Source organism: Mesoplodon densirostris, chromosome 14, assembly GCF_025265405.1.
Source record: "Mesoplodon densirostris isolate mMesDen1 chromosome 14, mMesDen1 primary haplotype, whole genome shotgun sequence".
Classification (NCBI taxonomy): domain Eukaryota; kingdom Metazoa; phylum Chordata; class Mammalia; order Artiodactyla; family Ziphiidae; genus Mesoplodon; species Mesoplodon densirostris.
The window spans coordinates 76,106,466-76,129,802 of record NC_082674.1 but is presented as its reverse complement, the minus strand read 5'-3'; the positions used below and the strand labels follow the sequence as shown (position 1 = coordinate 76,129,802).

Here is a 23,337-nt window from a genome sequence, read left to right as displayed (position 1 = left end):
ATGTGAGGCTTTGGTTCCAATCTCATGTCATGAAAGACTTTTTTCCTGGATCTCTATGTGCCCTTACTGGATTCTACTTCCTTTGTAACCAGGTCAACAGGTCTCGTTTTCCTCAGACTAAAACTTCATGCACTTTAGGAATAGCATCCCAAAACTGTATATAGAAATCCTAACTTTATAAATCACCAGTGCTGGAAATTCCAACCCAGGCAAGAGCTCCAAAATGTGGCCACCCTTAATTATTCATGCACTCTGCCTTGGGGAATTGCTGACCCATTGTTTATGTGAACAATCAGAGCAGTATTTCCAATGGTGGGAGACAAAAAAGACTATAAGAGACCTATGACTCACTAACTCTGCCAGAAGTTATGACAGCACCTCTTCCCTAGATTGAAGATCTGTAGTTTTGTCTCAGCTCGTTGGCTCAAGTAGTTATGGGCGATTGCTTTGCACTAAACTTCTTACTGACTAATCATGGGGGCATTGCTATACTTGGCTCAATGAAACAGGCATGGTAGAACAGGCAGTACATCACCTTAAAGAAAACACTACTTGACTCAATGCTTCTGCACAGCTTCTCTCTCATCAGATCTGATTGCCATGATGATACAACAACAAAAAGATCAAAAAGATCTCATGATAAGTTTACTATGGAGACAACCAAACAATCCTCCATAAAGGTCTAGCTCTCCAGCATCTCTGAATTGGTCAGCCTCTCTCAAGCCAGAAAGTGACCAAAAGGGAAAACTGAGGGACTAAATATACCAATGGACAATGGATACACCTTATATGACAATAGAACTCTGTCCCACACCTTTGCAGCAACCAGCCTGGATGCCAGACCACAGCCTCTGCAGCAATCAGCTCAGAACAGCCAGATGACTGCTACTTCCCCCCATTCTTTGCCCTCACTTCCAACTTAGAAACAAACATAGAAAACCAAATATGCTGCCCAAACCAATCACATAAGATATCCTGCTCCGAGTTAGCCCCCCTCCAGTTTTCCCATGCCGACAACTTCCAGTCAGGGCATACCTGAAGCTTTCATTTTTTTTCTGCTCATCGTAAAGCTTTCTTAATCCCTTCACGCCTTTGGGTCTCTGCCAGGTGCAGGTGATAGTGGCTGATCCTTTGCTATGGCAAGCTCTGAATAAACAGCCTGTTTCTTCTCATTTGGGTAGTCTTCATTTATTTCCACAAGTGCAAAGCCCTTCATCTTACAGAGGAGAAGACTGAGACCCAGAGAGGATCATGGATATGATCTCATTCCCAAATGGCTTTGAAGTATTGGGGTCTTCAGGCACAGATTCCTGGTCATTTGTCAATATCCATCCTCCTCTTCTTCCTTAGTAATAGAATCCCCCAATTTTCATTGGCCCCATTGCTGCCCAGGACAAACACTTCCATTTCCAGCCTCCCTTGCCATCAGCCATAGTCCTATGTTCAAGTTCTTGCCAGTGGTCTGCAAGCAGAAGTGGTATATTGCAATTATTTGATGAGGAATGTTTAAAGTACAGTCTTTATGTTTATGACTTATTTGAAAAATAATTGAAGAAGCATTTTTACATTGATTTGAGTGTGTGTTAGGAGGTAACCTCTAAATCCTTGGAACTTCCTGAGTGATAGGATATCTTTGTTATTCATAGTGACCCCCCCCAGGGATAGGATATCTTTGTTATTCATAGTGACCCCCCCAGGGACCATATCTGATAGTTTATGCTAATGAAGTGACTCGTGGTTGGCCCCTAGTTCACTCAAATGAGATGACTCAAGATGGGGACTGGCCATGCCTGACAGATCAACCAAGTGATTAGAGGGTTGGGGCTTTGAGCCACATGGTATCAGCCCAACCTCGGGGTGGAGGGCACTGGAGATGGAATTCAACTGTGTGGTCAATTGATCATGCCAACGTAATGAAACCCAAAAAAAATTCTGGGCAACAAAGCTCAGGTGAGTTTCCTGGCCTGGAAGCACTCTATGTATTGTTGTTACACATCAATATGCCAGAAGGGTAATGTGTTCCTGGGGAAGCCTCACATTTGTGCTGTTCCCAAACCTTACCCTCTGTGTCTCTTCTTTAGGCTGGTTTTGATTTGTATCCTTTTGCTATAATAAAATTATCATAATAAATACAGCACTTTTTTGAGTTCTGAGAGTAGTTATATAGAATTACCAAGTCTGAAAGAGTAGTGGGAACTCCCAAATTTGTAGCCAGATAGTCAGAAGGGTGACTTAGGGACCCCTAATTCATGGCTGGTATCTAAAGTGAGAGCAGTCTTGTGGGTGACTGTTTCCTTAACCTGTGAAGTTTGGCCCACCTTTGGGTAGCTGGAATGAGAAGTCATTGTAGTGCTACAAAATAAAACAGCAGTGAATTTTCATATACGCATACAACAACCCCAAAAGATGGAACAATGCTAATCTATATTTGAAATTGAAAAATAATTACAGGAGCAATGTAGTATTTTTCTAAGAAAATCTTTGATTGGTAGTGTTCTAGAAGGAAAGATTTTCATCTAGTAGAAACTGTGCAGTCAGAGCACTGAGAAAACTTGGGCAATACAAGTTGTTTTTCAAATTAATACATGGTTAGTGAGGACCTACTGGGTGCTCATTTCTGAGAGGAAGTATGAGAAATGACCTGAAGCAGCTGATAATCTGGTTCAGGAGACAAGAAAGTGGCAAGATGATAAACAACCCCGTGACTTAAATAGATCAAGACAGTGATAAGAACTACCCCCATCTATATATTGTTCATTTTAAAATACTTATGGATACAACAAATGCTTTTACAATTGCAAATGAATAAGACCTGACTTCTCATCAGTGTTCAAGAGAATTATTCCCCAAGGAGTGGACCTTTGAACAGGGTTCTGACTGATTATTAGGCTTTAGACAGTGGAGGGGGCATTCCAGGCTGGTGGAACGGCTTGAGCAGAACGGCCCAGGCTGGGAAGTGCAGAGGCATGTCTTAAGTATGGCAGGCAAGCTAGTTTTTCTGAAATAGAGGTTCTTGTCAGGAGCAGCAGGAGATTAGGGCAGACTGAAGAGGGCAGTAAATGCTCAACTGAGAGGCGAGCATTTATCCTGCAGGCAGTACAAAGGCTTTCAGGGGTGCGAATGGGTGCACACTGATGAGAGTGGTTAACGTGGCCGAGATAAAAGAGGAAGGGACAAATGTTAGGCAAAGACCAGCTACAAAGTTGTTGCAGGTATCCAGGTACATAAAGTGACCTGGGCGGGGGCTAGAGAAGGGCACTGGAGGGAAAAGATGTGTGACAGAGCAAACTAAGCTGCTACTAATGTAAAATATGTGCTATTTCTGCTTGTGAACTTTGAACCTCTGGGAAGAATTTCCCATGATTTTCAGGCTCCTAGGCTGGCATCGTGATCTTAGCTGTCCAGATGCCTCCTGTGCCTTCTACCTGCCTACTCCCCCCTGCCAACCTCTTGTACCCCTAGATCCTGCTTATCTGCATGGCCCCACTTTGAGCTGGTTCCCTGAATTCTGGGCTCAGCTACCTCATCTGGACTTTTAAGTGTTTGAACGACTGTCCTTAGTGCAAGTTAATTCCTTTAGTCAAGACTCCTCTGGCCTATGACAGCTCTTGGTCTTGGCTTCTCCACATAGGTTGCAGAGACAACATGCCATGAATTTGAGACCCAGTAAGCTTAGGAATAACCATTACAGAAAATAGAAAGTGATAGCAAAGACACTCAGATGGCTTGAAGTAACAGACGAGATAGGAAAATTGGTTTAGCAATAGTTGGTATGTCTGTATATTTGATTTTTGAAAAACAGTTGAGGTATAATTTACATACCATAAAATTTACATTTCATTTGCACATTTCAGTGAGTTTTAGTAATTTACCAAGTTGTTCAGCCATCACCATAATCCAGTTTTAGGAGAGCCCCACCACCCCAGTGAGATTCCTTGAAATATCGGCAGTCACTCCCAGTTGCCACTCCCAGCCCCAGGCAACCACTGATCTACTTTGTCTCTGAAGATTTGCCTTTTCTGGCCATTTCATATAAAGGGAACCATACACTATGTGGTCCCTGGCATCTCGCTACTCTCACATAGGATAATGTTTTTGAGGTTTTGATTTTAATAATACCCATATTTTAATTGATGTTTAAAATTTTTTTATTTCAAAAATCCCAAATCTAGTAGCGTCAAGATCTATTAAAATTGCTTTTTGCTCACAAAAACTTTAATAAGAGTATTCTACTGCCTCATAAAAGTAACATTACAGAGAAACAAGTGCATGGAGCTTTTGTGCAGGGAAGGCCTTCAGTCTCTCAATCCCCAAACTATAGCCGTGAACCAGGAGGAAAGAAGTCCAGCAGTTAGGTGTATAGCCCAGGGCGTGGCACTCTCCGAACCTCAGATTCCTTAGCTGTAAAGTATGGCTGGGCTAGGTCACTGGTGCCTCCACCTTCCTCAGCCTTCACCCACACAGCACCCCCTCTCCCATCAGTAACAGGATGGGGAGGCAACACAAATGGTTATAAAAACAACCCCCAGCAGGTAGGGAATCACCAGACTAGGTGGTCTCTTAGCTTCCTTTCAGCTCTAGCTTTATGAACCAACTTTCCTCACATTCATTAAGCTCCCAGGGTTTCCCTTTTGGGTGAAGCCTTAATGTATGCTGAGGGTTTTGGATTTGGAAAGGCTTTAGTTAGAGGACACACATTATTACTAGTGGAGTTCATATAAAGGGAACTATACAATATGTGTAGTTCTGGCTTCTGGCTAGTGGGCTTTCCCAGTTTCACAAAATCCAGAGAGTCACTCTAGTACAAATTCTCTGATGTGCAAAAAGGGCAGAACATCCACCAAAGCCTTTCCCACATGCATTACATCCCCAGGGTTTCTAACCAGTGGGGTGAGCTTGCTGATGTTTATAAGGGTAGGAGGTTTGGCTGAAGGCTGTCCCACATTCACCATGTCCACAGGGTTTTTCTCAAGAACGAATTCTCTGATGCTTAATAAGGGATGTGCTGTGATTGAAGGCCTTCCCACATTTACTGCTTTCTCAGCGATTCTCTTTAGTATGTATTCCTGATGCTTAGTAAGGCAAGAAGAGAAGTATTACTGACAGCTTTTACCGTACTTGAGGAGTTTCTCTCCAGTATGGTTACCTGGGGTTTTTATGGAATAAAAACTGAAGGCTGTGCTATACTCATTACACAGATAAGGCTTCTCCCCAGTATAAATTGTCTGATGTTGAATAATGTGTGTCCACTAACTAAAGCCTTTCCAAATCCATTACGTTCACATAGTTTCTTACTAGTTTGAATTCTCTGGTGTTTGATAAGGGAGGAGTTGTGACCAAAGCCCACTCCCCCTCTTGATATTAACAGAGCTTCAGTTTAGTATGTCCTGTCTGATGTTTAACGAGACAGGTCCTCCGACCAGAAGCCTTCCCACATACATTACACTCATATTATATATATATATATATATATATAATTCTCTGAGGTTTAGTGGTGTGTGTACTCCAGCTGAAAGCGTTCCCACATTGTCTGAATTCATAGGGTTTTTTTCCCAGCATGGCTTTTCTGATGTTTAATAAGGGATGCAGTGTGAGCAAAGGCTCTTCCACATTCATTACATTTGTAGGGTTTCTCTCCAGTGTGAAATCTATAATGCTGAGTGAGAGAGGAACTCTGGCTGAAGGCTCTCCCACATCTATTACATTTGTAGGGTTTCTCTCCTGTATGAAATCTGTAATGTACAATGAGAGAGGAACTCTGGCTGAAGGTTCTCCCACATTCTCTGCACTCATAGGGCTTTTCTCCAGTGTGAGTTCTCTGATGTTTAATAAGGGATGAAGTATGACCAAAGGCCCTTCCACATTCATTACATTTGTAGGGTTTCTCTCCAGTATGAAATCTATAATGTAGAACAAGAGATGAACTCTGGCTAAAGGCTCTCCCACATTCGCTGCATTCATAGGGCTTTTCTCCAGTATGAGTTCTCTGATGTTTAATAAGGGATGAAATATGACCAAAGGCTCTTCCACATTCACTGCACTCATAGGGCTTTTCTCCAGTGTGACATCTCTGATGGCGCCTAAGTTCTGACTGGAAATGGAACAACTTCCCACATTCATTGCATTTACAAGATTTCTTCCCTGGATGGGTTCTCTGAGAGTTATTTCTCCCTGAAGTCTCTCTGAAATCTGTATCACATTTATAGTATACTTCTCCCATGAGAACACTGTGTTGGTTAACAGGGACTGATCTTAAACCTAAACTTGTCCCAAATTCACTCCACTCATGATCTCTCCTAAGGGTGGTAGTAGATTTGTGAGTGAATGACATTTCTTTCAGATGTCTCTCCTGCTTTTTTGGATGCATCTCTAACTGGTCATCACAACCACAAGTTGCTTTCAGTTTGGAGGACCAGAGTTCATCTCTAATGTGTTTTTCCACTGATGCTATCTGGAATAATTCTTCTTTGGAAATTCCCTGACTTAGCATTGATTCCTTGGCTTGATGCCTTCTCTCCCAGTCTGGGGAAAAAAAAGAAAGACAGTCTATTATTACCTGTTCCATGTGCCAAGAGGAAGTAAAGTCCTATAATAGACGTAAGATAATTAACCTTTAAAATAATATCTCGGGACTTCCCTGGTGGCACAGTGGTTAAGAATCCACCTGCCAATGCAGAGGACACAGGTTCGATCCCTGGTCCGGGAAGATCCCACATGCCATGGAGCAACTAAGCCCATGCGCCACAACTACTGAGCCTGCACTCTAGAGCCCGCGAGCCACAACTACTGAGCCCACGTGCTACAACTACTGAAGCCCACACACCTAGAGCCCATGCTCCGCAACAAGAGAGGCCACCACGATGAGAAGCCTGCACACCGCAACAAAGAGTAGCCCCCACTCGCCACAACTAGAGAAAGCCCGCACACAGCAACAAAGACCCAATGCAGCCGAAAATAAAATTCTAAAAAAATTTTTAATAAATAAAATAATATCTAAAAGAGGTGCACAGTTTCTTCCAAGAATGGTGTATGTCTGAAGAAAGTTTTGGAGGTGTCAAGAATAAGATAAGCAGGTGACTGGAGATGAGGAAAACCTGAGAGAACAGTGTTTGGACTGCAGGACACAAGATAAGTCCAAAGATTGTAAAGATGAGAGGAGGGTTAGGAAGATGCCCTCCACAAAATCTTCCCTCAACACCTCAGTCCACACCACACATTATTATGTATTATATAATATACATATGCCATGTATTATATTACTGTATGTAATTGTGGTGGGCAGAATAATTACCCACCAAAGATTTCCATGCTCTAATCCCAGGAACATATAAATATGTTACTTTACATGGCAAAAGGGACTTTACAGATGTGATTAAGGGCACAGACCTTGAGATGGGAAGATTATCCTGAATCATTCAGGTGGGCCCAATCTAATCACAAGAGTTCTCAAAATCAGAGAACATTTCCTGGCTGAGTCAGAGAGATGTGGTGTGAGAAGGACTCAGTCCACCATTTCTGGCTTTGAAGGTGGAGGAAGGGCCCCAGGGGCCAAGGAATGTAGCAGTCTCTAGAAGCTAGGAACGCCCCTCAGCTTACAGCCAGTAAGACAATGAGGAGCTCAGTTTTACAACTACAAGGAATTGGTACTGCCAACAACCCAAAGGAATAGGAAACAGATTCTTCCCTAGACACTCCAGAAAGGAACTCGGCCCTGCTGATACCTTGGTTGTAACACTGTGAGACCCATGCTTGATTCTGACCTATGAACTGTGAGATAATAAACATGTTGCTTAAAGCCGCTAAGTTTGTGACAGTTTGTTTCAGCAACAACAGAAAGCTAATACAATAATAGTGACCCTTCTGAAGAGTAAAATGACTGGCAGTGCCTAACCAGGGCTCCCAGAGGCCAGATTCTGAGCCAGTAGGTCTTGTGTGGCTCCTGGGGATATGCATGTTTATCGAGCTCCCCGAGAGAGTCTGAAACACAGCCATGTGTGCAGAACATTGTAAACAGACAGATATTGATGATGAGACTAGATCCAGACGTCAGACCCTTGCCCTCATTCTGGAAGGAAACAAGATCAAGAGAGTACTAAATAGAGGAGATCAGCATCCTCCCTCTCTCTCCTCTCTTTTAGGTTCCCATGACGTGGCCCAGCCTGTGCTGTCAGGATTTGAGCCCTGCTTTCAGGAGCGTTAGCTCTGGCCTGAGGCTGATTCTGCCTCAGAGATGGACACTGACACAGACTGTCACCTCCACTATGCTTGGGCTACACATGAGAGTCAGGAGAGCTTTGTGTCCAGAATTCTACCCTAAGGGGTGGAGCCTACAGGGTACTCTCAGATCACCTAGGAATAAACAGTTTCAAAGAGATTCCATCAACAGCTAGTAAGGAGTCGTCTTTGTTCCCGGAATTACCTGTGTTGCAGCTTAGCTTAACCAAGCGTAAAGTGTCCTCACCTTGATCTTCCTAACTTTATCCATCAGGATGTCCTTGCCAGTAACCCTTTAATTTCTAGGCTACTTAACTGTTCAGTCTGGTCCCTTGCTAACTCTCTTAGCCCTGCTGATATAGGATTGCTGGGCACTTACATCTGTTGATCCTTAGATTCCATCTAATACTGACCGTGTGACATCTAGCGATGATGCACAGCCCCAAGAACCCTGAAGGGTGGGCAGACCTAGGTAACAAGGGAAATATAAACACTAGAGAAGAAAAGGAACATCTCTTCGTTTCCCACCAGAAAACATTACAAAAGCCTACAGGTATTCAAAATACTGGTGTTGAGGGTTCCTGGCGAGTGACCTCACCTTTTCAAACAAAAGCCCCCTGACCAAGGGCTCAGGGGAACCTCCCACTCTCAGTTGGGCCTTATTATCTGCTTTGGTCCAACTCACTCACCTGCGGGGGCACCTGTTGAGATTTCTCTCTCCAACAGACAGGGCTCTCCCCCTTCCTCCAAGCGGCAGATCACATACGGTTTGGGCATTGGAAACCCTGGTGGGAAAGGAAAAGGATCACGACTGTGTATGCCAGAGGTCAAGGCTTGTAGACAGCCTCCAAAGAATAAGCACTGTGAAGTATCAGGAGCAGTCATGAAACCTCTTACTCTGAGTTCAGACGGAGTGGGACTTTTCCTAGGAGCAAGGAGTAGAAATACTGTATCTCTGGGCCCCAAAGAGAACGTAAATGTCTAATTCCAGAATCCCAGGGCAAAAATCAGCCAACAGGCCCAGACACCCCTAGCTTTTAAACACCAAGATGGCATGATGGGCAGGCTTTGGGCTTTGGAGGAGCTGAGCTCACCCAGGGAGGCCAGGTTCTTGAAATTCTCCAGCATCACTTCCCGGTACACGTCCTTCTGAGTAGGGTCCAGCTGCCCCCACTCCCACTGGGTGAATTCCACAGCCACATCCTCAAATGTCATCAGGTCCTGAAACACAGAAGACACTCTTGCACCCTCGGGGAGCACACTCACGGCCCTGGGGAGGAGAGTGGACTGGTGTCTGAGTAGAACCTCAGGATGTACAGGAAGGGATTCCGAGACTTCCTAGCTATCGCAATGCCCCCGTTCTGGGTTTTATCATCTCAAAAATATTTTAAGCTGCTCCAGGGATTGTGTCATCCTTACTACTTGGCATCCCACCCAGTGCCCACATATGTCAACATCAAGCTGCTCAGAAATGTAATCGGGGTCTCAGGAGAATCAGGCCTACAGAGACACTCTGCTTATATGGGAGAGAGAAATACAATCCATTTCCTCAGTTTTCAAAAGGTTTCACTCTCAATTTAGTGACATTTAAATAGAATCAATTAGAAGTAACAAACTCATGCTCTGCATTCTGAAATGCAATGGTATCAGTAGTTTTCTAATTAAGTATTTTTGAAACTTGTGACCTAGGATTTCAATGACAACTGTTGCTAAGGCCAAATAAAATCATTTGGGGCTTAGAATAACTTATCCCCAAAACAGCCTGCCAGCACACAGTTCACTGAAAGTATATCAAGTGGCCTTATAGTGAATCAGTTAAGACTTCTGTGAGTTTGATTAACATAAATCCTCTCCCCCAAAGCCTAATCATTTTTCAGTTCCTGAATGTGCAAAGTTGAGAGTGAGACCCTGGATCTCAGGTCCCCACAAGGTACAACCGTTCTGTGGGTCCCAACCAGAACTATCCTGTCACTATAACAGCAACACTCTCATTTGACTTACACTGTACAATAATCCATCAACTATGAACTATAAAGCAGATAAGTGAAGGTAGTACTGTTACTTTCCCCCCCAAACGTTTAAAAAGTCAAATCCCATTTGGATGCTAAGGTTTCCATAGAATAAGCCAAAGTAACAATTTTTTTTTTTTTTTTTTTTTTTTTTTTGCGGTATGCGGGCCTCTCACTGTTGTGGCCTCCCCCGTTGCGGAGCACAGGCTCCAGACGCGCAGGCTCCGGACGCGCAGGCTCAGCGGCCATGGCTCACGGGCCCAGCCGCTCCGCGGCATATGGGATCCTCCCAGACCGGGGCACGAACCTGTATCCCCTGCATCAGCAGGCGGACTCTCAACCACTTGCGCCACCAGGGAGGCCCCAAAGTAACAATTTTATATTAAGTTAAAGGCAGTCCAGAATAATCAAATGTGGAAAACTCACTACTTTAGTAACCTCTTGTGATAGATTATACTATTTGTTCAAAATAGTCATTGGCCCTCCCTACAAAATAGATCTTCCTATCCCACTGACTCAGGTGTGGCCAAATAATCTGCTTTCGCAGACGGAATGTGAAGGAAGTGACATGAGCTTCTTAATGAGCAAAAGCCTTCAGAGTCAGTGGAGGTTCTGCAATTGCTTCTTTTTCCTCTGCTTTGAGAACAGCACATGATCCCCGAGTGAAGACGTGGGGCAAAACCACAGCTTGTGTGTAATGTGGACAAGAAATAAACCATTGCTGGTGTAAGTCTCTCAGGGTTTGCTGTTGTTATCACAGCATAACTAGCCTGAACTGACTCATTAAAAAAGCTGGTACTCCAAGTAGGGTTCTGCCATGACAAAAAGCCTAAAATACGTGACACTGTCTTCAGGGCCAGGCAGTGAGGAAACTTATTGGCAAGATGGCAACCCATGTAATTTGGTGGTGAACTGTGGGGTAAAGCTGTTGCTGCAGTAACTTGAAAAATGAACAATGCAAGCATGAGCTTGTGATGTTACGAAAAGAGGAGGGAAACATAGGGCTTCCCTGGTGGCGCAGTGGTTGAGAGTCCGCCTGCCAGTGCAGGGGACGTGGGTCCGTGCCCCGGTCCGGGAAGATCCCACATGCCGTGGAGCGGCTGGGCCCGTGAGCCATGGCCGCTGAGCCTGTGCGTCCAGAGCCTGTGCTCCGCGACGGGAGAGGCCACAGCAGTGAGAGGCCCACGTACCACAAAAAAAAAAAAAAGAAAAGAAAAAAAGAGGAGGGAAACAATATCAGTAGTATGAGTTGGTTGTCATTGGCACTGTCATTTGACAGTATTACAGGAAAAAAAAATGAGCTCAAGAGTTTGCTGATTTGCAAAATAAAAATGGAAGGCCAAAGAAAGTGTCCAGAAATTCCAGGACTTGCAGGGTTGGAGATTTAACCAATTCTCATTTCCAGCTGGTCAAAGACAAAATAAATATGGCTTTTGCATGACAAAGGATGATTAAAACTCAGCCTAATGGCAAGGACCAAATCATGGGTGTGATTGTCAAACCTTTTGTTTAAACCTCTTATTAATTTCAGCTGGCTCCCAGTAAATCCTTTCAGTGGGACCAATCTGTTCAGAGTGACTAAAGGTATGGTTTTCCCAAAGAAACCCCAAAAGCTCCACAATTAAGTCTAAAGAGAGGGGCATATTTCAACAAGCACTGTGGGAAAAGCTATTGACACAGGGAGCTAATGGAAGGAGGTACACAAAAAGCTGGTCGAGTTTCTGAGAGTCACACTCAATGTTCATGACTTGAAACAATCCTTGGGCCATCAACCTACCCAGGCAGAATGAAAAAGCTGCTTAGCCCTCAAAAGAGTTTATTCTCCAACATCATCTTCATATGTGACCGAGGGGGATACTGCAAAAGGAAGGAACTGCTGGAGGGCAGAGCCCAGAGCCAAGGGGAACACTGGACTGGGGAGCTGTACCCAGGGAGCAGAACCCCCGCATCTAACCGAAAGACTTCCCCACTCCCAAGGCCAAGGTCCTCACCAAGTCTGCCCAGTGGAATTTTTTTTTCAAAGAGATCTTTATTGGAGTATAACTGCTTCACAATTCTGTGTTAGTTTCTGTTGCACAACAAAGTGAATCAGCCATATGCATACTCTGCCCAGTGGAATTTCATAAGTGTTACAGACCAGGGACTGCTGGGCTCCTCCCATGGTTCCCCTTTCTGAACAGGGGTGTTTACTGTGGTTATCCAGCCCCATTGTTCCACTGTATGTGGGATATATGGATTCAGGCAGCCTGTCTTCTTTCATAGAGCTCCATATCCAGAGGAGAAATATCCAGACCTGATGTCCAAAATATCACACCATCCAGGACTTGAATCCTGATGCTCTGATGGGGCTTTTGGGTTATCTCCCCTGGGGAGAAATTTTGTGTGCAGGAGGGAGGGAAGTGAACATCTGTGAGCAAGAGAACAGACAGTGTAATTGTTCAGAATGTTTACTGCCCCTCCCTCTGGGCCCCTTACTATGGGAGGCTTATACTTCCCACCTCACGCACATTAGGCATGGCCACATGACCTGCTCTGGCCAATGGGTTGTGAGCAGAAGCAGCACGTGCCAGTTCTCAGCAGAAGCCTGGAGAGCTGTCTCCTGAGCCTCACACTGCACCTTCCCCCAGCCACAAGAACGGCACACCCCAGAGGAGGGCTGATCCTTCAGCCTGAATCCCAGAGTGAAGAGGGTATGGAGCAGAGTGACAGCCAGCCCACTACTGACAGGTAACGTACAGAGGAAACACACTTCATTACTGTGGGCCAGTGAGAGCTGGGGGCTGTTGCTCCCACAGCACAACTAGATGAAGCTCTGAATGGTGTACCTCAAGGCCAAAGAGGTTTAAGCTCTTTATTACTCTACTAATTACTTGAGAGAATTCCTTATTGGTGAGGGTTTCCCCTATTGACTAGAAAACTAATTATAAATGTCTATTATCAAGCCAGAATCCCACTAAACCACCATCTTGGATGATAGGAAATGGATAGGAAACGATGCAGGCTGGCGTTCACAGCCCTCCACTTGGTTCTCCCTCCACATCCAGCCTCCTACAGCCAAACCTGAATCCACCTCTACAGTCAGTCACCATTAACCCCTTCATCCCCATCACAACTGAAGCTGACAAGGACTAGGCAACTCCATTTGCCAGAAGACTCCAACAACTACATGAGGTGGATGTATTACTGAGTGGTTGAGTCTGGAGCCAGACAACCCAGATCTGAAACTGGCTCCCCCCATCATTAGCTAGATAACCAGGACCATGTTACTTTATCTCTCTGTGCCTTGGTTTCCTCAGGTTACCTCTCTGTGCCTCAGTTGCCATTCTGCAAAATGGGACTGTTTTAAAGATGAAATTAATTAGTATAAATAAATTGTGTAGACTAGTTCCTGATGCCTATTTGGTTTTCAGCAAATAATAGCTTTTATTATTTTCATCATTATCATCAACATGATTATCATCCTCATTTTACTGTTGGCAAAACCAGGGCACTGAGAGTTTAGGTGATTCATCCAAGGTCACGGAGCCAGAAGCAGTGAAGTTAAGTGCGTTGCCACACTAATCCGGGAAGATAACATTTGCACAGGGGTCCCGCCTCAAATGACCTCCTCACCTGTCCGAACCCTCAGAAACTCCTTGTCCCCACTTCTCCAGGCACCTTCCCCAACCTCTCCAGCACAGGCTGGTTCTCCTTTTCCCAAACTCTGATGGAAAGGCGTGTCTGTGCCATTCCATCTGCCATCAAACCACGCACATCCTTACTGTGATTGGGGCTGCATCCCGGGTCCTCTCCCCTCTGTGGCTGTAACATCTCCTTCAGGGCCAGGGTGCTCTCACATTTCTTGGTACTCACCACAGTGCCCGTTACAGAAATAAACCAAAGGATCTGAGTGAGTGCACCCTGAGCAGAGAGGAGAGGGCCCTGGGCAAGGCGCAAGGAGGCCAGCAAAAGCCTTGATGGGCTTGGCCTCCTGCAGAGCAGGAATTGGGGTCAGTTCCCTCTGGCAAACGAGGAGGCTCCAGAGAAAAGGAGGCAAAACTATCCATAGTTCAGGCAATTGAGGAAAAATTAAGAGAACCCCAACTCACCTGGGGCCTGGTTTTCAGGCATAAGCTGGCTGCTCCCTTTTCTCCTGGGCATCTCTCTGGAGGAAGAGCAGGGTCCTGAGAAGGGAGAACTAGGAAGGTAAAAGGAGCCATAAGGAAGGCTAACCCTCATGAGATTTACAGCTCCCAGACTCCCCAAGTCAGTGTGTCACTTCCATGGTTCTGGGGACAAGGCTGGGCCAAAGGGAGCTGACGCACGGGCTAGAGGCTGCCCTTGTACACAGCTGCGTGAGGTCCCCACCTATCCATAGGCCACAGCAAGCTGTAGGTAGCTGAAGTGTGACCACAGTCTGGCCACTGTATCAGAGAGTTATTTCCTGGGCCTCCAATATGCAGGTCATTTACTAGGCCTTTTGAAAATATAAACGTGAATAAGAACTTCAAGGAATTTTAATGTAACCCGAGGGTATAAGACAAGTTAACAATACAAAATAAGGCCTAGGACGAGGCCACATAGGGATATAGGACTTTGGGGAAGAAGTTACACCTCTCCCCTTATCCCTGGGAAGCAACGCAGAGGCCAGCTCTTCCTGAGAAGCTGTCCTCTATGTTCTAAGCACCGTTAGGTCTCTAGAGTGTATTTTGAGAGCCCCTCTATTATAGGCCTTTGTATCATACTCTTTTTAAAGTCTTCAAACAAACAAAAAACTAACCCCAAACATGCCAGAGAAGTGGCTAAGGCCACCACCAACAAAAGCAGGGAGGTAGGCAGGCAGCATGGTATAGCATAGGTCAGCACTTTTCAAACTTTAATGTGCATATGGATTCCTGAGGATCTTGCTAAACAGACTGGTTCAGGGCATGTGGGGTAGGGCGTGAGAGTCTGCATTTCTAGAGAGCTTGCAGGGGAAGCCTGTGCTGCTGGTCTATAGACCACAAGGCATACAGGAAAAAGGAGCGGGTGAGAGTCCCAGAGATTTAGCTCAGTTCTGTCATTGGCCAGTTTTATGACCCTGAGCATGTGCACTGAAGAACTAAAATGCCCACCCAGGACTTCCCTGGTGGCGCAGTGGTTAAGAACCCACTTGGCAATGCAGGGGACATGGGTTCGAGCCCTGGTCTGGGAAGATCCCACATGCCGCGGAGCAACTAAGCCCATGCACCGCAACTACTGAGCCTGCTCTCTAGAGCCCACGTGCCACAACTACTGAAGCCCGTGCGACTAGAGCCCGTGCTCCACAACAAGAGAAGCCACCGCAATGAGAAGCCCGTGCACCACAACAAAGAGTAGCCCCTGCTCGCTGCAACTAGAGAAAGCCCGCATGCAGCAACGAAGACCCAACGCAGCAAAAATAAAATAAAATGCCCACTTGGTGAAGGACAGGAGATTCTAAACTAAGAAAGGAATGGCTTAAAATCTCCTGGGTCACCTGGATTGCGCTCTCCCCAACACTGGGGCGGACGGTGGTCACAGGAGGTGTCCACCGTGTACACTGCTGACCTGGTACCCAGCTGCTCCGGAAGAACATTACTACTTAATGAAGTAATAAAGGAAGTGGGTGGCAAGGCTCCAAATGGCCCCACTGTCCTCTGATCTCTGGCCAAGGGCCACTCCCTCACAGGTTTATTGCCGTCTCCCTGCCACAGCAGGAAGAGATCCCCTCCTGCTCTCCCCTCTGTCCTTTAGGATAAGTCTCCCATGGCCATGCCCTCCATGGTCTCTGGATGCTGGGACTTAACGCTGCTTAGCCTGGAAGGCACCGCCACAGGGAAGGCGGTTGCTGGCTCTGCCTCTCCAGTGGGATTCCCAGGCCCTTTCCTAGGGCCCTCCTCCTCGACCCAGCACTAACCCCCCAGGAGGGGCCTGGCCCGCAGCACCCTCGAGAGCCAAACCTGATGCTGTGGAGTCCATAGCTGGTGCTAAGGAGCGATGTCCTTTCACTAGGTCCAAATCTCTGTCCTTCGGCCGGGTCCCTGCGGTCCTCCCGGGGTTCAGGGAGCGGGGAGCAAGCTGGGTGACACCAGGCATTCCCACTCCGGCAGCGACGCCCAGGCAACCCGCAGCGCCCAGAGCAGGGCTGTCAAACCCGGGTCCACTTCCCAGCGGCGCGCAGCGGGCGATGCTCTTCTCCCGCTCCCACTCCCAGACCCCTCATGCGCCCGGCCTCCGCCCACGGGCTCCGCTCCGCCGCTCTCCTCCTAGGGACCAGGCTCTGGAACCCAGCTCTCACGCAGAGCACCAGGAAAAACGGCCACAGCCACACCTGCGACCTCGGTGCCCGCTCCTCCACTGCCCGGAGGCAGCAGGGATTCTGGGCAGAGCCTCACAGGGAAACGACCGGCCCCGCAACTATGCGCCCAGCTCCAGGCTTCCTCAGCCCCTCGCAGGCGGGCACACGAAGGGACACTCCCCACTGTGTCACGGGCTCGGGGCGCGGTGCCCAGGTCAGGCCTGCGCGCCAGGAGTCGCTAAACCCACAAAGATCCAAGGGACACCCGGGTTTCAGCCCCAGCCCCACCTCCCGAGACCCATCCTGAGCCTGCGCAGACCGGCCGCCACGCGGTGGGGCGGGGCTGCAGGGCGGGACCCAGCAGCGCCTGCGCCCTGGCAACTGGGGACTCTTGGGTGCTGTGCTCCCGCAGCTGCGGGTGGGGAAAGAGGGCATCAGCTACGTGGATGGAGGTTTCACCCTGCTCCCGGCCACAGGCAGGGAACCGGAAGCAATCCCCATATTGGGAGTGCCTTTAGTACCTGGGCCGGAGAGCCTGGCTTGGGGCTGCTCAACAGAAGTCACTGGAGATTTGTTAAAAAGCCTGGGCCCTACCATTAATCTGCCAAATAAGAATTTCTAGGAGGCTCTCCAGACATGTGTATTTCTTATAAAGTGCCCAGGAGATCTGATGGCCCATGGTGAGGCAGGAGATAGATGGATCCCAGGCTGGAAGGGGCCAAAATAGCAGGAAGGAAGAGAAGCTAAGCCCTGCCCAGATAAGAGACCGCTTACTTCTCATCTCGAGGTCAAGGAGACCTTCCTGACTACACATGCGCAGAAAGGCTCCTTGAAGGTCAAAAAGGGAGGGGCCGCCACCACATAGTAGGGGATGTCAACCTACCCATAGGCCTCTTCGCTAGAATCCACCTTGGCTAAGAGGTGCATGCACACACATGAGAGGACCCTGAGATATACCAAATACAAACTCAGAACCAGGCAAAGCAAGATGATTGGCCAAAGGAAACGTGGAAGAAATGCCCCATAAAAGTGATTCAAACTACCACAGGGGCAGGACCCTCTCTATGAGCTCACCTGTGTGCCTATCCACACTTACCCTTTTTCCTCCTAATAAATACTTTGTTTCACTACTTTCTGACTCTATGTGGAAATTCATTTCTACACAGCTGATGGGCCAGGGCCTTGTCACTGGCCACTGGTCCCTGGTGGTCTAGAGGCTAGGATTCAGCACTCTCACTGCCACGGCCTAACTTCAATCTCTGGCTACAAACCGAAATCCTGCTTCAAGCCGCTGCAGGCCGAGGCCACCTGAGATCAATTGCAGGCTACTAACTGCTATTCTACAGGCTGTTAACATGCCTGTCTGTCTTTCTCCCACTGTCCCCCGGTTTTGGATTCAGCAAAGGGTGAACTCAAAGAAGGGAGGGCTTTGGACTCCCTCCTCTTCTGGAAATGTGTATCATCTAGGACCTAAAAGACATGGTGAAACGGTCTGGATATTAAAACAATGGTTCTCTGGGGGCACTCCTCAATCAGAGAGGGGATTTGTGAGGACTGAGAAGTTGATTTATAGACCCTAATTAGGGGTTCAAGGAAGAATAACCTATTAAATCAGGGCAAAAAGTCCACTCTCCTTTTTTTTTTTTAATAAATTTATTTTTGGCTGTGTTGGGTCTTCGTTGCTGTGCGTGTGGGCTTTCTCTAGTTGCGGCAAGGGGAGCTACTCTTTGTTGTGGTGCGTGGGCTTCTCATTGCAGTGGCTTCTCTTTGTTGCAGAGCACGGGCCCTAGAGTGTGCGGGCTTCAGTAGTTGTGGCATGCGGGCTCAGTGGTTGTGGCTCACGGGTTCTAGAGCACAGGCTCAGTAGTTTTGGTGCATGGGCTTAGTTGCTCCGCGGCATGTGGGATCTTCCCGGACCAGGGCTAGAACCCATGTCCCCTGCATTGGCAGGCGGATTCTTAACCACTGCACCACCAGGGAAGTCCCCATTCTCCTTTCTTGTTCTTTCAATCTGTTTCACTTTTCTGCCAGCACTTCCGGTGGCACAGATGGCCAGGGTTGTGGGAAATGGTCGGCCTTGAGAGCAAGCTGCGGACATGCCAGGCATGCCGCCGCTGCTCAAAGGGACTGTGCCTACTTGTTCCCCTCCTTGTTTCATTCCATGGGAGATAAATCACCAGGGCCCAGAGATCAGAAAGAATGTAAAATGAGACAAGCAAAGCTGTCTCCCCCCTGCACGTGCAGGTTATTTTGGATGATTCTGGGCTTATGGGTTTCCTCCCAGGGAAGTTAACCTTGAAGCTGAGACAGTCTGTAGATGATGTTAACCACCATCTGGCAACCAACCTCCCTTTTTCTAGTCCATATAATCTGCAACTGTAGCATAATAAAATTTGCCTTGCAACCATCAGTTGTCTTGGTCCTTCTGACCCCATTCGTCGGTGCTATTTCAGTTCCTTACCCCTTCCCTTCTGACCCTGGGCGGTGAAATCCTCTTTCTCCGGCTGGTCCGCGGCACAGGGTGGTACAGCAACTGCCCGGCAAGTAAGCCCTCTTTCTCCCAAGCTGAGGAGGTGTGGAAAGGGGGGGCTGCCTGGGAACCATGGCTGGCACAGGAGTTTCTGTTCTCTTCTGTGCTCTGGAACCAAAAAGGGGAGGGTATGGACACATGAGAAAAGAGCGTCATCTCATTGGTGGCTGACATAACTAGAAATGGAACTGCTTCAGATGAACTTGAGGGGTGCTGCCTGCCCCTGATACCTTTTCCTTTAGGCATTGGCCTGCTACTGTGCCTGACATTTCCCACTCTTAAATTCCGTCCTTTGGGACAGACCTTGAACTAGAGGCCCTTGTTACAATGCTCATCTGTTACCCTGGAGAGTTAATCAGTAGCTTAACAGTGATGTCTCTTCCCCGACTCACAGTGCTCTGGTGTGCCATTTGACGCCAAGTGCAGTCAGGGGAGCCCTGGTCCCCAGCAGCCTGATAGGTTTCCCTATTACCCCTGACATTCCCTTTTGCTGCTCCTTTGTACTCAAACACTTCCCCCATCCCAACCCTTTGTGATCACTGCTCTATTCTGTGCTGTAGTTTTCCTTTTCCAGAATACCTTATAAACAAGATTATACAGTATGTAACCTTCTGAGAGTGGCTTCTTTCACTCAGAATAAAGTCCTTGAGATCCTGCCATGTCGTCATGTGTACCAGTCGTTCATTCCTTTTTATTCTGAGTCCAGCTCTCCTTTACGGAAGGTTGTCAGAAGGTGCTGTACAACACATCCACTTACATCCTATTTACCAGAACACACGACCACATCTAGCTACCAGGAAATGTAGTCTTTATTCTTGTGCCTGGCTAAAATTCTATTACCACAGAAAAATAATGGGAAATATCAGATTTTAAGAACAATATTGATAAACTGTAGTTTATCCAGAGGAAAATCAGAGAGCAAGAGCTTCTCTCTAACTCACATTAGCCTGAAGGAGATGGCTTACTCTAGTTTAAAGAGCTAAAGGGGGCTTCCCTGGTGGCGCAGTGGTTGAGAGTCCGCCTGCCGATGCAGGGGATACGGGTTCGTGCCCCGGTCCGGGAAGATCCCACGTGCCGCGGAGTGGCTGGGCCCATGAGCCATGGCCACTGAGCCTGCGCGTCTGGAGCCTGTGCTCCGCAACGGGAGAGGCCACAACAGTGAGAGGCCCGCGTACTGCAAAAAATAATAAAAATAATAAAAAATAAATACAGAGCTAAAGGAATTTTAAGAACTAATTAAAAGAAACAAAAATGTGAAAGACTGGCTGGTGCTTTTGAAAGGCAGAACTGAAGCACAGAGATTTCTGCAGGTCCAGCGTGTGCCCTGGCAGACAGAGCCTCCTTAACTAATGTGGGATGTTAGAGCACCACCATCTGACTTACCTGGGTAAGGAGTGCCACGGTAAAAGCAGGAACCTGTTCACAATTAGGGTTCAGGCATACACAATCATTTAGAGTGGACTAAAAACCCGATGCTATCTATTTTGAAAAAAATATATTAAACAAACAAAGGTATAGAAGTAAGTTACCAATCTGACCTGGAATCAGACCTAGGCATCAGAAGAAGCAATGCTTTTCAGGTATAGTGTAAAAATTGTGCCTGAATATTTCTCTTCCACCTCATCTACCCAGCTTCTGATGATACACATGCACCCCAGGAAAAGACAGGTGATAGTAGAAAATAAAGAATATTACTGCTAAGTAGCCAAATCCCTTTGCTAGGGGACAAACCATCCTCTACCCCATAGACTGAGTGGTAAAACTGAAAACACTTATCACTAAGGGCCCATGCTCTTCTGCTAAGATAACACCTCTTAAAAGCCCACATGATATAAAAGAATGATGTTTTCTCTTGACAGAGAGTTTGGAGAGATGTAGATCTGGATACAGAGTACCAGGCAGTAGCAGCAAAGAGAAGAGACGCTCAGAGAAATAAGGTCAAAGGGTGTCCAAGAAGAGGGGTCTTAGAATTGCAAGAGGGGTCCTGGGAGGAGCAGGGGCTGCTGTTAGAAGCAAACTGCAGCAGTTCAGGAGTCAGCAACACAGCTGAGCAAAACAACGAGACACAGCAAAACTGTCCGCTGAAACAGGGACACTGCAAGGCCACACTCCACCCCCGCCCCACCTGTCTCATAGAGAAACACCCATGAAAGGGGAAGGCTAAAATCCTATGTGGCAGATTCTTTTTTTTTTTTTTTTAATTTTTTTTGCTGTACGCGGGCCTCTCACTGCTGCGGCCTCTCCCGTTGCGGAGCACAGGCTCCGGACACACAGGCTCCGCGGCCATGGCTCGCAGGCCCAGCCGCTCCGCGGCATGTGGGATCCTCCGGGATCGGGGCACGAACCCGCGTCCCCCGCATCGGCAGGCGGACTCTCAACCACTGCGCCACCAGGGAAGCCCCGGATTCTTTTTTAAACGACCACCGTTTCTTTGACATGCCTCCCTTTGAGAGGTGGGCTGTAATGCCCTACCCCTGAATCTGGGCAAGCTTGTGACTGCTTCAGCCAACAGTGTAAAGCAGAAGTGACAATTGATTTTCGAGGCTAGGTCATAAAAGGCCATGCAGCTTCTGTCTTGTTCACTGGGACTCTCTCTCTTGGAGCCCTGAGTTGCCATGTAAGAAGTCTGACCACCCTGAGACCACCACGCTGTGAGGAGGTCCAAGTACAAAGAGGGGCTACGTGTAGGGACTTTGGTCCACAGTCCTGGTGAGCCCAGCCACAGATGCCAGTCCATGTACCAGACACACAAGTGATGAAGACACTTGAGTCCTCCCAATGGAGTCAGTGTGAAGCAGTGACAAGCCACCCTTGCTGTGCCCTGTCCAAGTCTCGGACCCACATAAGTTATTGGCATAATAAACGTTTTAAGGAACTGAGTTTGAAGTGATTTGTTACACAGCAGCAGATAGCCATAACATCTTGCAATTTGGCAGAGTCCCCAGCTGGCAGGCCTTGTTTTATTCTAAACAACGTTGTTTCTTGGCTGTTCAGCATCCATATGCCCTTCCTAACTCTTCTAAGAAAACTGGCTAAAATTCTCTTAATCTTTCCAGCAACATGGCAGATTGGGTTCCCTGAACAACCCTAATTGAAAAAAACTAAAAAACTAAAAATGCTGAAAACTTATAAATCATCTCTCTAAACACACAGGCATGAAAGTAAGGAATTTGCAAAGTTAAAAAAAAAAAGAACGAAAACAAAAAGATACACTCACCTCAATGTTCACAGCAGCATCATTTACAATAGCCAAGATACGGAAGCAACCTGTGTCCAGCAACAGATGAATAAGATGTGGTATAAAATATTCCAGCAAAGAATGGGGGTAGGTTGGGCTGGGTCTCCTTCAATGGGCATCTGCTGCCAAGGAGGACAGTGGACTTGTGTGTGCGTGTATACACACACACACACACACACACACACACACACACACACAATGGAATACTACTCAGCCATAAAAAAGAATGAGACTTTGCCACCTGCAACAACATGGATGGACTTAGAGGGTATTATGCTTAGTGAAATAAGTCAGACAGAGAAAGACAAACACTTTACGATATGACTTATATGCAGAATCTAAAAAATACAACAAACTAGTGAATATAACAAAACGGAAACAGACTCACAGATATAGAGAACAAACTAGTGGTTACCAGTGGGGAGAGGGAAGTGGAGAGGGGCAAGATAGGGATTGGGGATTAAGAGGTACAAACTACTATGTAAAAAATAAATAAGCAATAAGGATATATTGTACAGCACAGGGAATATAGCCAATATTTTATAATAACTATAAATGGAGTATAATCTTTTAAAATTGTGAATCACTATGTTGTACACCTGAGACTAATGTAATATTATAAATCAACTATACCTCAATTTTAAAAAATAAGGAAGTGCGAGCTAGAGCCCTGAGAGGTGAGTGAGCAGCAAGGTGAGTGAGCAGCAAACCCAACTCTCACCCTGCTAAACCTTGGAGAACTTAAGCTCCCACTCTGACAGCAACCTGGGGAGTTAAGGTAGCGATGAAACCCTAAGGCCTGCCCAAGGGTAGGGAACTCTAAGAAACTCACCCAGGACCCCCAAATTTCCACTCTCAGCATAAGGCTAAACGAATAATAAAAACCACCCACAGAAGGGAACAGCAAGAAAATTTGTCTTGGACATCGTAACTTTTCCAAATCCTAATCTTCTTGGAAGGTCCAAACCCCTTGCTATAGCACAAAGTCGCCCTCCATCTGGCTCCAAGTTACAGTTATCAGCCCCTAAACCTTATCCACCAGCCACTCATCTTGCTACTAATTCTTTGC

The 23,337-nt window shown here is 46.9% G+C and overlaps 1 protein-coding gene across 1 annotated transcript; it reads right to left on the bottom strand.

Moving 5' to 3' along the window:
• Positions 1 to 6,425: 6,425 nt before the first annotated feature.
• Positions 6,426 to 16,790, bottom strand: ZNF514 (zinc finger protein 514). The gene is made up of 6 exons (XM_060116982.1): positions 16,163 to 16,790; positions 14,312 to 14,400; positions 9,309 to 9,435; positions 8,904 to 8,999; positions 8,628 to 8,682; positions 6,426 to 6,522 (listed from the first exon to the last, which is right to left on the bottom strand). The coding sequence occupies exons 1-6, from the start codon at positions 16,296 to 16,298 to the stop codon at positions 6,426 to 6,428; spliced, it is 600 nt and encodes a 199-aa protein (XP_059972965.1). The 5' UTR covers positions 16,299 to 16,790.
• Between the last annotated feature and the right edge of the window lie 6,547 nt (positions 16,791 to 23,337).

What these genes read in the sequence shown, in the direction of transcription:
- ZNF514 (XM_060116982.1), bottom strand. Translation starts at nt 16,298, where the DNA reads ATGCCTGGTGTCACCCAGCTTGCTCCCCGCTCCCTGAACCCCGGGAGG. An exon ending in CAAGAACCTGGCCTCCCTGG is followed by an intron (nt 9,000 to 9,308) that starts GTGAGCTCAGCT and finishes CTTTCCCACCAG; the next exon opens with GGTTTCCAATGCCCAAACCG. An exon ending in CTCAACAGGTGCCCCCGCAG is followed by an intron (nt 8,683 to 8,903) that starts GTGAGTGAGTTG and finishes CTTGTTACCTAG; the next exon opens with GTCTGCCCACCCTTCAGGGT.